General features: G+C 40.6%; 1 protein-coding gene across 2 annotated transcripts; it reads left to right on the plus strand.

The window, feature by feature from the left end:
* The first annotated feature begins 3,365 nt into the window (after positions 1-3,365).
* Positions 3,366-15,875, plus strand: UBXN2B (UBX domain protein 2B). 2 transcript variants are annotated; one of them, XM_053278797.1, is made up of 9 exons: positions 3,372-3,589; positions 5,171-5,274; positions 6,226-6,297; positions 7,741-7,906; positions 8,783-8,869; positions 9,603-9,712; positions 11,462-11,599; positions 12,575-12,736; positions 14,206-15,875. In XM_053278797.1, exons 1-9 carry the CDS (start codon positions 3,473-3,475, stop codon positions 14,366-14,368), a joined length of 1,119 nt encoding a protein of 372 aa, XP_053134772.1. In that variant the 5' UTR covers positions 3,372-3,472; the 3' UTR covers positions 14,369-15,875. The 2 variants fall into 2 exon arrangements, with proteins under 2 accessions (XP_053134773.1, XP_053134772.1); XM_053278798.1 differs by lacking the exon at positions 6,226-6,297 and having other exon boundaries at positions 3,366-3,589.
* Positions 15,876-16,145: the final 270 nt, after the last annotated feature.

The raw sequence follows: 16,145 nt of genomic DNA on the forward strand, positions 1-16,145 counted from the left end.
TATATGCGTATACTCGCTTTATATACTTTTGTCCTGTCCTAGCTTACACTGCTTCCAGCCCCAGTAAAGATCCTGGTCTGGGAGACCTCCAACCACACTGTGCTTGGTTGTTGGATAGGGACAGTTACTCATCCTCTGCTAAGTATAAGTAAGTCACCACTTGAAAAGCATGTAGCTGTTGGCCCTATCCAGAACTCAAGCAATTGTGTACAAGAGCATACACATGGATTCTAACCATGTGATCAGGAACCTTTAGGAACATAGGAAGCCGCCATATACTGAGTCAGACCACTGGTCTACCTAGCTCAGTATTGTCTACCCGGACTGGCAGTGGCTTCTCCCAGGTTGCAGTCAGGAGTCTCTCTCAGCCCTATCTTGGAGATGCTGCCAGGGAGGAAACTGGGAACTGTCTGAGTGCAAGCAGGTAGAAGATGTTCTTCCCATCCCCTAAGGTTGTGGTTCATAACATGAAGCCCGTCTGCCAGATGTTGCTGAACTACAACTCCCAGCATCCCCAGCCATAGGCTGCTGGGAGTTGTAGTTCAGCAACATCTGGTACACCCCATGTTAAGGACCACTACCCTGAGGGGAATATCCTACAGTGCTCACATGTGCTGGGGATGCTGGGAGTTGTAGTTCCACCGTGACTACAAAACAAAAAAATGCAGATGATGACCAAACACTGAAAATATAGATAAACACTGGAAATGTATATTCAAAAATAATAAGCCAGTAATAAATAATCCATAACATTAATAAACAAAAATCATGAATCTAAACTAAATACTTCCACAAGAAAAACAATAATAAAATATGCAGTAATACTCAAACCAACTGGTAACATATAATACACAAAATGCCTTCTCACAATGCAGAATACACCAATAAAAGCATGTGCAATAATAGTCAAAAGTTGAGGAAGGAGGTATAACTGAGCCAGGCAAAAATTGGACTGCAGGATGAATAGGCAAAGTCAAGTATCAAAATGGAAGTGGAAGATGGCAAAAGCACTGCGTCAGACGAGGTCTCAAAAAGAGGTGTGGACGTCCTCAATGGCAAAATGCTTAATACCATCCGCGCAGAAGTGAAGATGTAAAATCACAAACATGCTGATAGCAGAGAACCCGTTGAGCATGCTTCCATAAATAAGCTGACCTGGATCAGAGATAAAGCCCACTGCATGTGCTTGTGGAGAAAAACAAACTTCATGAATCAATGTCGTTCATGAATCAAAGTCGAACGGCTCTTCCAGATATGTGCCGTTTCGCCCACAAAGCTTCATCAGCCGGTACAGTATAAACATACAATATACAAAATGAACATAAATACAGCCAGGAATGAATCCCTACAGTGAATATATTGTAAAGAAAATGCCCTGATATGAGATTGCATACAAACCTCCAAAACAACATTAGTACCGGTACCCCATTTCTTAAGCTTAACTCAGTTTTATAGTCCTTTCCGGCATCAGTATCTGCAAGAAACTCTCCAATTTATACCTGTCTGAGATAGATTTCCCACAACTGGAGGTGGCATTATAAACGTCACTTTCAAGCATGCGCACATGCAGATAGATGACTCAGCAATAAAACAATTAACGTAAATTACCAAGCCGTAAAAGAACCAGGTAATTAAAGGCACAGAGTCCGCAGTACTAAACCTGTAGCTGTATGCCTTTTCCATTTCCAATTTTGAGTTATGTTATTTGAGTGCCCCTTTCCTTTTCTCTCCTTTTTACTGATGTTCACACCAGACTTTGTGAGGCTGGGTTGTGAGTTTTGCTACACTAATGCAGGATGCCTTCAGCTTTCCAGCAGGATGCCTTCAGCTTTTTTTCCTTTACAATATATTTACTGTAGGGATTCATTCCTGGCTGTATTTATGTTCATTTTGTATATTGTATGTTTATACTGTACAGGCTGATGAAGCTTTGTGGGCGAAACGGCACATATCTGGAAGAGCCGTTCGACTTTGATTCATGAAAGACATTGATTCATGAAGTTTGTTTTTCTCCACAAGCACATGCAGTGGGCTTTATCTCTGATCCAGGTCAGCTTATTTATGGAAGCATCCTCGACGGGTTCTCTGCTATCAGCATGTTTGTGATTTTACATCTTCACTTCTGCGCGGATGGTATTAAGCATTTTGCCATTGAGGACGTCCACACCTCTTTTTGAGACCTCGTCTGACGCAGTGCTTTTGCCATCTTCCACTTCCATTTTGATACTTGACTTTGCCTATTTCATCCTGCAGTCCAATTTTTGCCTGGCTCAGTTATACCTCCTTCCTCAACTTTTGACTATTATTGCACATGCTTTTATTGGTGTATTCTGCATTGTGAGAAGGCATTTTGTGTATTATATGTTACCAGTTGGTTTGAGTATTACTGCATATATTATTATTGTTTTTCTTGTGGAAGTATTTAGTTTAGATTCATGATTTTTGTTTATTAATGTTATGGATTATTTATTACTGGCTTATTATTTTTGAATATACATTTCCAGTGTTTATCTATATTTTCAGTGTTTGGTCATCATCATCTGCATTTTTTTGTTTTGTAGTCATGGTGGAATTGTAGTTCAGTTGTAGTTCAGCAACATCTGGTAGACCCCACGTTAAGGACCACTACCCTGAGGGGAATATCCTACAGTGCTCACGTGTAGTCTCCCATTTTTGTTTTAATTTAAAGTATTTATACCCTGCCCCTCCAATACATTACTGCTTGGGGTGGTAATGCAAATGCAAGCCAGGGCAGACCCTGCTTAGCAAAGGGGACAATTCATGCTTGCTGCCCCAAGACCAGCTCTCCTCCTCACCAGCAATCCTAAACACTGTTTATTTTTTATTTATTCATTCATTCGATTTCTATCCTTCCCTTCCAAAAAGGGCTCAGGGTGGTTTACACAGAGAAATAATAAATAGATAAGATGGCTCCCTGTCCCCCAAGGGCTCACAGTCTAAAAAGAAACACAAGATAGACACCAGCAACAGTCACTGGAGGGATGCTGTGTTGGGGGTGGAGAGGGCCAGTTGCTCTCCCCCTGCTAAATACAGAGAATCACCACGTTAAAAGGGTGCCTCTTTGCCAAGTGAGCAAGGGTTACGCCAGTCAGCCCCTCAGACTCAGTTAGCAAAAATAATAATGATAATAACCGAGCTCCTACTGCACAAATTTGCCTCACTGCACAAAATGTGACCCATTGCACTTTTGCAATAAACCCCGAAGCCAGCTGGGCGCCCCCTCCTTCTTGCCACTTTTGGCAGAGTGCCTGGGCGGGCGAACCAGGGCAAAACAGCGCCGCCAGCTGGTGGGGAGGGGCCGAGCGGGCTGGGGAGCAGCCGCCCTCCGGAGTGGTCCTGCTGCTGCGGCGGCGGCGGCACCTGGGGCGCCCGTTGCCATGGCAGCGCTCCCTACCGGAAGTCATCCCCGTGAGCCCGCCCATCGCCATCACCACCGTCGCGACTGCTGAATATGGCGGACGGCGAGGCAGCCGCTGAGCAGGAGGAAGAGGCAGGCAGTGCGGGGCTGCGGCCAGAGAAGGGGCTGCGGGGGAGCAGCGGCCGGCCCCCCACCGTCCGGGATCTGCAGGTAGGAAGGGAATATAACGAGAGAGAAAAGAAAACCCGGCAAGGTCCCTTCCCCTTCCTGAGACCGGCTCCGCCTGGTCCACCCCGGCAGCCTCACCTTCGTGAAACTCGCCGTGCCGCCTTTAGGTCTTTTTTTTATTTTTATTTTATGTTTAGTTTATTTTATTAGGGATTTCCCCCCAGAGTTTCATTCCCTTTTGCAACATAATGCAATGAAACAAACAACAAAACAAACATTAAGAATACTTAAGGTAACATAAATAGCCCATGAGAACTCAGCATGGGGATAAGGGGAAAACTCAAAACACCTCTTTTGAGTTCTGTTTTATTTTTATCGGTATTTGTTCCCAGCCTTTCATTCCCCAAGGCAAAGCAGCCACTTGAAAAAGAAGAAAGTCCAAATCAACAGAATAGCGATAAAACCAAAATATGTAGAATACTTAAGAGACCATTAAATAGTCTGCAAGAACTGCATGAGCAGCCACTCAACATGGTGGGTCGGGCGTATAAATATCTGTCTAAGGCTACCCCCCTCCCTCTTTAGGCCTTTTTGATGGGATCCAGATACTCAGCTGGGATTCTGTGATCTCTCTTTCAGAACAGGCTTTTTCCAGGGAATTGAGGGATTTATCAGACCCTCTCTTCTCCAAACAAGCACAGCTGATGTGTTACTGAAGGCACATTCCTAATTATTTATTTATTAATTCTCTCTGTAAACTGCCCTGAGCCATTTTTGGAAGGGCGGTATAGAAATCGAATAAATAAATAATAATTCCTCTCTACCAATTTCTTAAGGGGCTTGACCTGCGTGCTGTAAAACCTAGGTTGTCCCAGGAATAACTTCAAATATGTTAAGGGCTGGAAACACCACTTCCAAAAACTTCATAGTCAAATAAAATTGCTAGTTGACATGGGGGTCAGCAGCATTTGCTTGTGTACTTAAAATGTGATATAAGTTTATTTGCTTGTTTAATTTTCCACTTGCTGATCATCTTGTTTATCCTTATTAAATGGATAATTATTATCATCATCATCATCATCATCCATCATTATTATTATTAAACCCAATAAATTGTAGCTGGGGATGATGGGGGTTGTAGTTCAGCAGCATCTGGAGCCCCACAGTTTGGTAAACCCTGTTGTAAACAAAGCTGTATAGTTATGAAACAGAGTTATGTGCTAAAATATTGCTCACTGCTGATTTTAGAAATCTTCCCTTAGCAAATGCTTCCTCTTTCAACACAGGATTTTAATACAAAAATAGTGCTCGGATGCATGGGTCTCCACTGCTGTTCCCTCTAACGCATGTGCACGTGCGTGCACTCACAAGTTTTTGGATGTCTGCTCTATTCAATTTAGATGCTGCTCAGGTTGAATCAGGAAGGCCCCATTCTGAATGCAGGTGCACACACACTGCCTTGATACTGCCACCCAGAACAAAGTTCGTTCCACACAGAGATGAAAAAAATTAGAGGGACCTCTGGTCTCCACAGAAGTGTTTGGGCAGTATCACTTTTTGATTGTTCAGTTTGAAAGTCTGAATTGTGTCTCTTAATATTGCCTACAATAATGTTCTGTGTAGCTGGCTTTGGCAGGATTGTACGAAGATGAAATTAAACGACAAACATCTTGTTCAGACAAACCAACAGAGAGAGTGGCCAGTCATCCAAGATTACCAGTTGAGAGGTAAAAAAAAAATTACAATATAAAATGTTTTGAATTAACTGTGGCATAAAAGCTCTGATGAATGTGAATTTCAAAAGTGCTAGTATTGAAGAAACGTTTAAATACATGTTTTTCAGTGGAGAAGTGAAGTGCCTTTCCCTCCACTGACCAGAACAGACCTTGCACATAAGCTCTACTGAAAATCACTGGTTATGGAGTAAACACTGAGGTTATGGTGTATAAATGTCCAACCCTATACACAAATACAAAGAGTAGCAGCTATTTTTTCTGAAGGAAGTAGCAGAGACTCGAAAATAAACATTTTAAGGCAAACATAGTTGAGTCTGCTGATGCTTGACCTTGTTGTTTTGTTTTGTGTTTGAATGACTGTACAATACTTGCATCTTTTGATCACTACAAAGGAGATTACGCTGAGGTATAGATTTTAGAGGAAGAGTTTAGTAGATATGTTAATTGCAGAAATGGATTTGGATATTCCAGAATCAGATTTTTCAATTAGAACATTTGATTAATTTCATATTATGATTCTCAACTTCTTGACTCATCTTACATTGTAATTATCTTGTTTCAAACTAGGCAGATGTTTAACTTATATTGTGAACCTTTTGTAAACGTACTTTTCATTTTATATTGGGATGACCGGTTTTAAGCAATAAAGAACTTGAACTATACACAATTGCTTAGGGATGCATTTGTTACATCAAACTCAATATAGGTCTTGCTTTTGAGTAGACTTGCTTGGATTGCATTGTCAATTTGTTTCAAGATTACTTTTCTTAATACTTAGATAGCAGCAATTATAAGCACTGGATTCGTCTAGCTTAGATTCATCGGAAACAAGTAGTATAAACTGTAAGGGAATACATGGTGGGTGTAGGAGAGTTTCTTGTTGAGAGGCTTATTAACGAGACTGGCCATGACATAAATTTTAAATAAAATATGTCTTGGCAGCATTAAAATTGACTCCTTCAGAAGTCTGAGAAAACCAGAAAGAAGTATGAGTGATGATAAAGATAACCAAAGGTACTGTATAAAAAATCTTTTGTTCAAGTATTATTCATAAGCAGTTTTAAAAATCCCTTTGCCTTTTACATTTTCTGTGTTGTTGTTATCTTGTTGTTGTCATTATAATACTTCCCGTGGAATATCAGTGATGTTGGAACATAAGTGACAAAGATTGGGGAGAGGAGAGAGCCACAAGATTGGGTCTTGTGGGAGAGTGCATGAATTGTCTCCTTTGCTAAGCATGGTCCACCCTGGTTTGTATTTGAATGGGAGACTACATGTGTGAGCACAGCAAGATATTCGCCTTAGGGGGTGGGGCTGCTCTGGGAAGAGCACCTGCCTGCTTGCATGCAGAAGGTTCCAGGTTCCCTCCCTGGCAGCATCTCCAGATAGGCCTGGGAATGACTTCTGCCTGGAAGCTTGGATAAGCCGCTACCAGTCTGGGTAGACACTGAGCTCGATGGAACAAGGGTTTGACCCAGTAGAAGGCAGCTTCCTATGTTCCTGTGATATGAGTTGCTTTGCTAGACTATTTCTTTAACTGGTAAATTGAACTGAATATTTATATAATTTATATTTAAACTTGATTAATATTAATATTATTAATGATAGTTTGATAGTTTAAATTCTGGCACTGGGTCTTTTCCTTTTTTAAAAGCCTTGCATTGAACATCTGCGTTCTGTCTGCTTTACTATGCATCTCCTAGACAGCACACATTACAGTAAGAACATGACACCTTGAAGGAGCAAGAGGCTAAAAGAATACTGCTAAATCTGTTGACTAGGCAGAATCGCGTGTTTCATTTTTGTAACAACGACAAATATTTATATACCGCTTTTCAACAAAGGTTTCCAAAGCGGTTTACATAGAGAAATAACAAATAAATTTGTTATTGTCTCTGACAATTTTTTTAAAGTCTTTAAAGACGCACCTGTCCACCCAGGCTTTTAACTGATACTGTTTTGATGGTTTTTAATGTTGTTTTAGAATATTGTTTTAAAAAATTTAAATTGTCTTATTTTAAATTTCTTGTTTTTGTTTTTAACTAATGTTTTAATGTTGTTTTTATTTTGTTGTAAACTGTCCAGAGACATAAGTTTTGGGCAGTATAAAAATATGTAAAATAAACAAAATAAATAAATAAGATGGATCTCTGTCCCAGAAGGGCTCACAGTCTAAAAAGAAACATATGACAGACACCAGCAACAGTCACTGGAGGTCCTGTGCTGGGGGTGGAGAGGGCCAATTACTCTCCCCCTGCTAAATAAAGAGAATCACCATGTTGAAAGTGGGCCTCTTTGCCCAGTTAGCAGTGTTACCCTTTTGATTTGTGTTACCTTTTTGATTTGTGGTTTCAGTTAGCAGGCGTAGCAGAATTTCAGATGGACTGTTTGAAGCTTTCTGACTAGCTGTGATTGCCTGATACATTGTTTCTCCTTTCCGTTTCTTTAAAAAAAAAGATTTTACTCAGGTGATTCAGAATATAGGGGTCTCCAGATGATGGGATCATCTGATAATATCACTCCCAGTAAAATCGTCGACGAACTCTTCAAAGAAGCAAGAGAACATGGGGCTGTCCCTTTAGATGAAGTGTCCAGAGCCTCGGGAGACTGTCATAAAGCCAAAGTGCGTATATGTGATCATATGTGTCCCCCCCCCATTTTTATAGGATAACTTGTTTGGCTTACAACCAAACTCATAGTTGTGCACAGAGCAGAGGAGCTCTTTTGGCAACCCCTCCTTCCCTTTGTAGTACAGCTGCAGAAGGAGGTGTGCCTCTCAACACATGCACCTGTTGGAGGTGGCTAGTTGGTCCCCACTGGCACATACCCAAAGACAGTTGTGAAGGAGGTCTGTTGAAATCACATCACCGCAGCAAACGGTGGTTTCCAAGAACCACACGTTTTAGCCCCAACCATGCCTCGAGCCATCGAGCAAACCATGGTTTAGAGTAACTTCTCTGCTTTTATTTTCTGCCCACTGAGTCCTTAGTTTCATAAGCTGGCCCGTTCCTCCTCCATAGTGCAAGGAACTCTGGAGCAAAGACCACAACTGTGCTTTGTCTATTCAGACAACGTGCTACACCAAAATTTACAAACCCACTTCAGATTTGGGTTTCAGATAGGTGACAGGGTTAATGACAGAGAAGGCACTCTCTTAACTCCCCTGGGTCCAAGCCGTTAAGAGCTTTATATGTAATAAACCAGCACTTTGTTTTTCATTCCAAAACATATCGGCAGCCAGTGCAATTTGGTTTTTAATCTGCATAGTGCATATTTTGCCAAGTATTTCTCAAATGACTAATTAGAAACTGCACAAAGCAGACATTTGCCTTCATTAACCACAGATATTATTGGTAGTAAGCAGAAGCAGATATACTGCATGTTTGCAGATAATAATGTCAATGATCTGGTTCATCCAAATTCTAATTAGTTGATTCAATAAATGTACGTTTATTTGTTGCGTTTGTAATACAGATCTGCATTTTAAATATTTTATTAGTCATTTTCTGGTGGAGGATACAGGCTGGGTGACTCATCTCTGAAGCGTTCTGAATATATATATGGAGAAAATCAGTATGGGCAAGATGTAAGTAATATTCTTTATTTTTAAAAAATCTTCAAATAGTTCAGTCTTTTGCAGTTGATGCTCATCTTTAAAAGTTACATAAAGGGTTAGCTTTAGATACCAAATGAAGAACTTTCTGTTCACTCTGTCTTTTAAAAATTGATATATATTTTTTTAAGTTTCAAAAATATATTGTATTTTGTATTTTCTATTGTGTCGTAATTTGTTTGTCTTGTTTTATGTGTTTTTATTGGATGGTGGTGTGAGCTGCTGAGAGAACCATTTGTTATTGGGCAGCTAACAAATAAAGATTTATCTATCGATTTATTTATTTAACCGCAGGATGCAAGAAGGGTTCTTGATGAGTTGCATGATATATTAATGAAGTATTGTGCATCTTATAATACTACAGGTAGCAATATTTTCAGTAATAAATATTTAAGTTCTGTTAATGGAAAGAATGACTTTATGGGGTATGTTATCTTTGCTGGTGCACATAAAAACTAGTAAGGATAGGGCTGAGAGAGACTCCTGCCTGCAACTTTGGAGAAGCTGCTGCCAGTCTGTGTAGACAATAGTGAGCTAGATGGACCAGTGGTGTGACTCAGTAGAAGGCAGTTTCCTGTGTTCCTATGCTTGTCACTGACTAAGTTCTCCAATATTGGAAGATAAATGAAGATGAATGTAATGTTCAAAGAGAAACTGTGTGTCTTTCACATATGTATATATATTTTTAACACTGATTTATTGATAGGTTCAAATATTGCTGAAACTGTGGAGGAATGGTTTCAGTTTAGATGACGGAGAGCTGAGATCTTACACGGATCCAGTCAACGCTCAGTTTCTTGAATCTGTAAAAAGAGGGTAAGTTTGTATGTAACCATCTTTTGAGGCTATAACCTTGCATGGTTCTCTTGAACTGAAGGAGTGAATCAATAACCAGAATTCTAGATTGTTAGCACAGCAAATGTATGCATGCACAACACAGGGCTTTTAACATTATACTTTCAATGGCAACTGCTTCTGTGAAATTCTAATCTTCTCACCTTATTACATAATCAATGAGCTTTGGGCGTAGCAGGGATGAGCTGTGAAGGACAATAATGTGAAAACTACTGAGCTTCTCTAGATAAATGCTATTGGGCTTTTGTTCTGGTTATTTTCTATGTATTATCGAAATCTAAAAATTATTTGCTGATTAAAGCACTGTGTGGACAGCTTTCAGACATACATACAGTTTTCTGGGACTGACCTCCTTTAAAAAAGGTACATAAAAGGGCATTCTACAGCCAAATTTAGGAACACAGGAAGCTGCCATATACTGAGGCAGACCCTTGGTCCATCTAGCTCAGTATTGTCTACTCAGACTGGCAGATTACAGGCTGGAGATGCCAGAGGGGGGAAGTTGGGACTTTCTGCATACAGGCACTCTTCCCAGGGTAGCCTCATCCCCTAAGGGGAATTTCTTACAGTGCCCACACGTGGTCTCCCATCCAAATGCAAACCAGGTTGGGCCCTGCTTAGCAAAGGGGGAAATTTGTGCTCGCTACCTCAAGACAAGCTCTCCTCCCTTTCTCGTTGATTTCAATATGAGATATTTAACCATGCACTGACTCTCCTGATGCAATAAATGGGAGCTGGCAGTGCTTAAACTTGGGCTTGAGTTTGGCAATATCTATAGAGAGATATCACTAGTACGATGAATATGTATATACAGTCACCCCTCATCAACGGCGGTTTCCCCAATAGTGGCTTTGAGTATCCGTGACTGGGAAACTGTGACCGGTTTTGCCAAACGCGATCCGAGTAGCCATAGTTTGGTGAGATTTTTTTTTTTTAGTGATTTGGAGGGGTTTCCCCACAATTTGTGGGAGGTTCATAGGTTCAATCCACTTATTCCTCTTGCTGACCCTGCCAACCTCTCATGACTTAAAGTGATTTTGAGTGTGTGTGGGTTTTTTTGTGGGGGAGTGGGACAAAAGTTCCTTTGAGCAATTTGGGGAGGTTTGAAATTGTCCAGAGGTTCAATTTGCTCACTCCACTTGCTTATTCTTGGTGATTTTAAGGGATTCCGGGTGAGTTTTAGCATTTTGGGGGTGTTTTTTCTTTGATTTTGGGGGGGTCTTTCGCATAACCTTGGGGGCTTTCACCCTAACCCTGTTTCCCATTGATTTCAGTTGCTCGCCAACTGCGAATTTGCCAACGGCGTGGTTTTGCCGGAATGGCAAAAGTTACATAGTTTACATGGATATAAATAAAATTGCTCCCTATCCCCAAAGGGCTCACAATCTAAAAAAGAAACAGACAGACACCAGCAACAGCCACTGGAGGGATGCTGTGCAGGGGATGGAGAAGGCCAGTTGCTCTCCCCCTGCAAAATAAAAAGAATCTCCACTTTAAAAAGCTGTCTGTCTGCTCCATGAGCAGGGGATAATTTGTCTGAATTATTAATGAATGAATAATTGATTAAATTATAAAATAATAATCCATTTGTATTCATAGAAGAATTTAAAGTGAGATCGAGGCAGCCACAACTTGGTTTACCTCACTGTTGAGTTTGTGCTTCAGTTCCTTCATCCAATGTGTCTCCTTTGTTTTGTTTCTGCCATGAAGTGAGATTCCTGCAGAGCTTCAACGCATGGTTCATGGAGGCCAAGTTAATTTGGATATGGAAGACCACCAGGAGCAGGAATATGTAAGGCCAAGATTAAAATTCAAAGCTTTCAGTGGAGAAGGCCAGAAACTTGGAAGGTTATTTTTTAAATCCTTAATTGTATTCTTCAGTATATATTGTAGTCTTGCCACTTTGTGATTGACGTCAGCCACAAAGAATACCATAGGCCACCTTTTCCAAATAGACAGACACACACACACACGCACACCCCTGGATGATCAGATCTGGCTCTCAGAAACTGAGATCAGTTTGTTCAGGATATATAATAGCATTGCATCCTTTTAGCCACTGTTTCCTGGATGGAAATTTCATGTTACACTTGGATATATTCAACAATGTTTTGTACTGTATCTTCTTACAATATCGGCAGGTATAGCTTGCTTCTTTTTGTAGTGAAACATTCAAATCAGACGATCAAATTACATCATGGAATCATTTATTCCAGGGCTTCTCAACTTTGGCCCTCTTGCAGATGTTCGCCTACAACACCCACAATCTCTGGCTTTTGGCCACTCTGGCTAGGGATTATGGGAGTTGTAGTCCAAAAACAGCTGGGGGCCCTGTTCTATTTTAGAATAGACAGTAGAGCATAGCTGTACTGAATGAAAATTCATTTCTAATTTCTTACTTCCCAGAAGTGCAATTAATTGAACTATGTTGATTGCAAAATAAAATAGAAGATATGTCAGAAGTTCAGTTATGACCGGAGAACTAAATATGAGCATTATTTGAACCTACTTTGATCAAAGTATCTTCAAGATTGCTCTTTGAAACTGTCCTTCAGTTACTTCAGGCGGCCCTTTTAATTAATTAATTAATTAATTTCATTATATTTATATCCCGCTCTTCCTCCGAGGCGCTCAGAGCGGCATACATGCTTATTTATTTTACCCTCACAACAACCCTGTGAGGTAGGTTAGGTTGCGAGATACATGACTGGCCCAGAGTCACCCAGTGAGTGTCATGGTTGAATGGGGATTCGAACTTGGGTCTTCCTGGTCCTAGTCCAACACTCTAACCACTACACTCTTCTGGCTCCTTTATTATTTCAGCCTCACGCCCGAAATTGTCAGTACCCCTTCTTCCCCAGAAGAAGAAGAGAAATCCTTTCTTGATGCTGCTGTTCTGGTCGACGACTCTGTCCCGACGACTAAAATTCAAATTAGACTAGCCGACGGAAGTCGTTTAATCCAAAGATTTAATCAGTCGCACAGGTAAGCCAGTGCTGAGCTTGAACTTTACTGCACAATGGGCTGTTGAAGTCAAACCAGATGTTACTATAAATACATCTGTCTCATAATAAATAATAATACTAATAATAATACATAATAAATAATAATAATACATAATAATACTATAAATGCATGCTATGTAGTCGTATATTGTAAAATAGCAACAGAAACATGGGAAGCTGCCTTCTACTGGCTCAAACCCTTGGTCCATTTAGCTCAGGATTATCTGCCCAGGCTGGCAGCGGCTTCTCCAAAGTTACAGGCAGGAGTCTCTCTTCGCCCTGCCTGAAGATGCTGCCAGGAAGGGAATCTGGGTCCTTCTGCATGCAAGCAGACAGGCACTCTTCCCAGAGCAGCCCCATCCCCTCCAGGGAAGGTTCTCCAGTGCTCACACATGCAGTCTCTCCTCCAAATGCAAACCAGGGCAGACCCTGCTTAGCACAGGGGACAATTAATGCTTGCTCCCACAAGACCACTTCTCCTCCCATACTTATTACCCAAATACTAGACCATCAGGCATTTCACTGGGAAATTATGAGGCTGTTCACACGAGCAGCCCTACCCAGGATATATTCAAAATATATCCTTTCTGCTTGTGTTACTTCTTGAATGGGCGTGCCTGTGTCTCTTATCAGGCTTGTGCTTGCATACGGAACATCCCTGGGGGTTCACAAACCTTTTCTCAGAACTGTTGCTGCCCAGGGTACTCCAAAAGAGAGGGGGGAAAGTAGACACACTGGGAATTTAAGCATGGCATTTGTGAAATATCTATCTATCTATTATATGGTGGTTTTCCTACCTTAGACAATATTAGAGTTTGAAAATCGGAGTTTGTTGTATTAGGTTTTGCTGTTTTGTGTTTGGATCTTTAGTGTTGTCAATTTGTATTAACTTCTTTAGTGTTGTCAATTTGTATTAATTTCTTTAGTGTTGTCAATTTGTATTAATAGAGAGATTTTTTTAAAAAGATATAAATAAATAAACTGGCTCCCTGTCCTCAAAGAGCTCTAAAGAAAAAGAAAAAGAAAGTAAAATTGACCGCAGTGACAGCCACTGGAGGGATGCTGTGCTGGGGATGGAGAGGGCCAGTTGCTTTCCACCTGCTAAATACAAGATAATGGCCACTTTAAAAAGGTGCCTCTCTTGTTCCGTTAGCAGAGGTATGCCCCCCCATCCCATTAACCAGAATGAAAATCAACATTAGTTTCTTTCAGTGTGTTGTGTCCCGTATTAGTTTGTCTCACCAAAGGTTTAAACCAGGGTTTCTTCACCTTGGGCCCCCAGATGTTGTTGGACTACAACTCCCAGAATCCTCAGACATGGCCTTTGTGGCTGGGGATTCTGGGAGTTGTAGTCCAACAACATCTGGGGGCCCAAGGTGAAGAAACCCTGGTTTAAACAATGAGTAGACCCAAAGTCTAAAATAGAAATTATCATGTGCTTGCCAACAGGATTATAGATATTCGGAACTTTATTATCCAGTCCCGTCCTGTGTTTGCAACAGTTGACTTTGCTCTCCTGACGACGTTTCCACATCAAGAGCTGACGGATGAAAGCTTATCGCTACGGGAGGCCGATATCCTGAACACTGTGATCCTTCAGCAGATCAAGTAAATCTGGATCCTGGAACTGGATAATGTGCCATATTGTTTGACGTCAATGCTTCCGTTAAGAAAGAGGGAAAGGGAACAGAAAGAAACCAAGCCACCATTTCTCCCTTAAATCGATCCATTGGCTTTTAACCCCATTCTGTCTTCCAGAGATAACTTGTCTGAATTGGAATTTAGGGAGATTTCTTAACAAAAACCAATTTATTTATTTATTTTTGTATTCTTCCCAAACTACATGGTGTGAATTCAAGTATGTCTTTGGGGTGGGGGAAAGAAACACACAACACTTTTATTATTGTCAACCTTTTTTTAAGGGTGAAAAATAATTCTTGAAGAGAGAGGGCTCTTCTCTCCCCCTCCTCCTCCGACTTGGTAAGACATGAACTATGGAAGAACTCTATGCTGCCACAGCTAACAGCCATTAAACATTTACTCCTATTAGTTGAGATGTATATTTATGTCCCATGGTGTCATGTGCAAATACTCTGCTCATAGACTGATGTCTTTCAGCAGCTCTAGCATGATTTTAACACATTCTGTAATCTTGTGCTGTGAAATATTATTCTGTCAATTCTCCTTATTTTGGACTGCAGAACAGATTGCTGCATTAGATGGAAAATATCCTCATCTCTACTCGATAGGTAAGATCCCCATTTGCGATGTTAACCCAGATTTTTATGGAACAAAATAAAATCTAAAAAATGGTCAAGCCGCATGTTTTAAAAAGAGAAACCTCAGGGCCCAAAGTTAAACTTTCAAGACTGGGATTTGTGATTCTGTTAATAACGCATGTGTGATTTTTGATGACTGACACAGTCTCTCTGTGACCCCCAATCCGGCCTGGAACTGAGGCCCCAAAGCAACCTTGTTCACCGTTTTCAATGGAGAGATCCAAGAGAGATGGCTACTAATCTTGGACAGATTATGCAATATTTCCAATCCATTTATTTGCACAAATGTTGTATGTGGGAACTTGACTTCTGGAGCTACACAACTGAAGCAATTTAATTGTATTAAAACATATGCATCTCATCTTTAGAGCATCAGTTGTGAAAATTTGGCCAAGGTGTTTTTTAAATACTGATTTAAAGGACAATTTAGGCAACCTAAAGACTGCTTAACCAACATAGTTTCTATTAAGGTTGTTAGGAGTTGCCTAATTTTAAATATTGACCGTGTGAAAAGAACTCTTCAGTGTCATGTGGCAACAAAATTGCTTTGCAGTATTGTTTGTGGCTGTATTTTCAAAGGGAAGACACAAGGGAAAATACACTGTTTTCTTCCTGTACATTTCTGTATAATTTGGCTAACTAGGGTTAGCGCGCCTTTTAGTGGGCATAATTTATTTTAGGTTCTGTTCTTCCCTTGCAGTTGAGATGTCTAAACTTTTCAAAGATACAATTCAAACCACTCTTTGAAATCAAAGGAATACTTTTGTCAATCCAATACTTGCATGATTTAACCAATCACAACTTTCCCTTTTGTGGTAATGAATAAATTTTTTTTAATCATTTCTGTATTTTTATTCGTTTCTTATTTAAAGTGGAGAAATACCTTAAAATTTTTTGAAACTGCCTATTGAATCTAGTACAGACTGAGGATTGAAGCTGTGTGTAAGTGACACTTCAGGGAAGCACTGTGCCTTGTAGAGATGCATCAGGCAGAAATTCATCAGGGGCATCTTTAGGAAGGGATGTGGGAAGCTGTACCTGTTGGATTTCTGCCTGGATGCCTCCCTCCTTAGCCCTGTTTATACCCCTCCTCGTGGGGTACATGGAACC

Source organism: Hemicordylus capensis, chromosome 14, assembly GCF_027244095.1.
Source record: "Hemicordylus capensis ecotype Gifberg chromosome 14, rHemCap1.1.pri, whole genome shotgun sequence".
NCBI lineage: Eukaryota > Metazoa > Chordata > Lepidosauria > Squamata > Cordylidae > Hemicordylus > Hemicordylus capensis.

What these genes read in the sequence shown, in the direction of transcription:
- UBXN2B (XM_053278797.1), top strand. Translation starts at nt 3,473, where the DNA reads ATGGCGGACGGCGAGGCAGCCGCTGAGCAGGAGGAAGAGGCAGGCAGT. An exon ending in CCACCGTCCGGGATCTGCAG is followed by an intron (nt 3,590 to 5,170) that starts GTAGGAAGGGAA and finishes TGTTCTGTGTAG; the next exon opens with CTGGCTTTGGCAGGATTGTA. An exon ending in GAAGGCCAGAAACTTGGAAG is followed by an intron (nt 11,600 to 12,574) that starts GTTATTTTTTAA and finishes TTATTATTTCAG; the next exon opens with CCTCACGCCCGAAATTGTCA.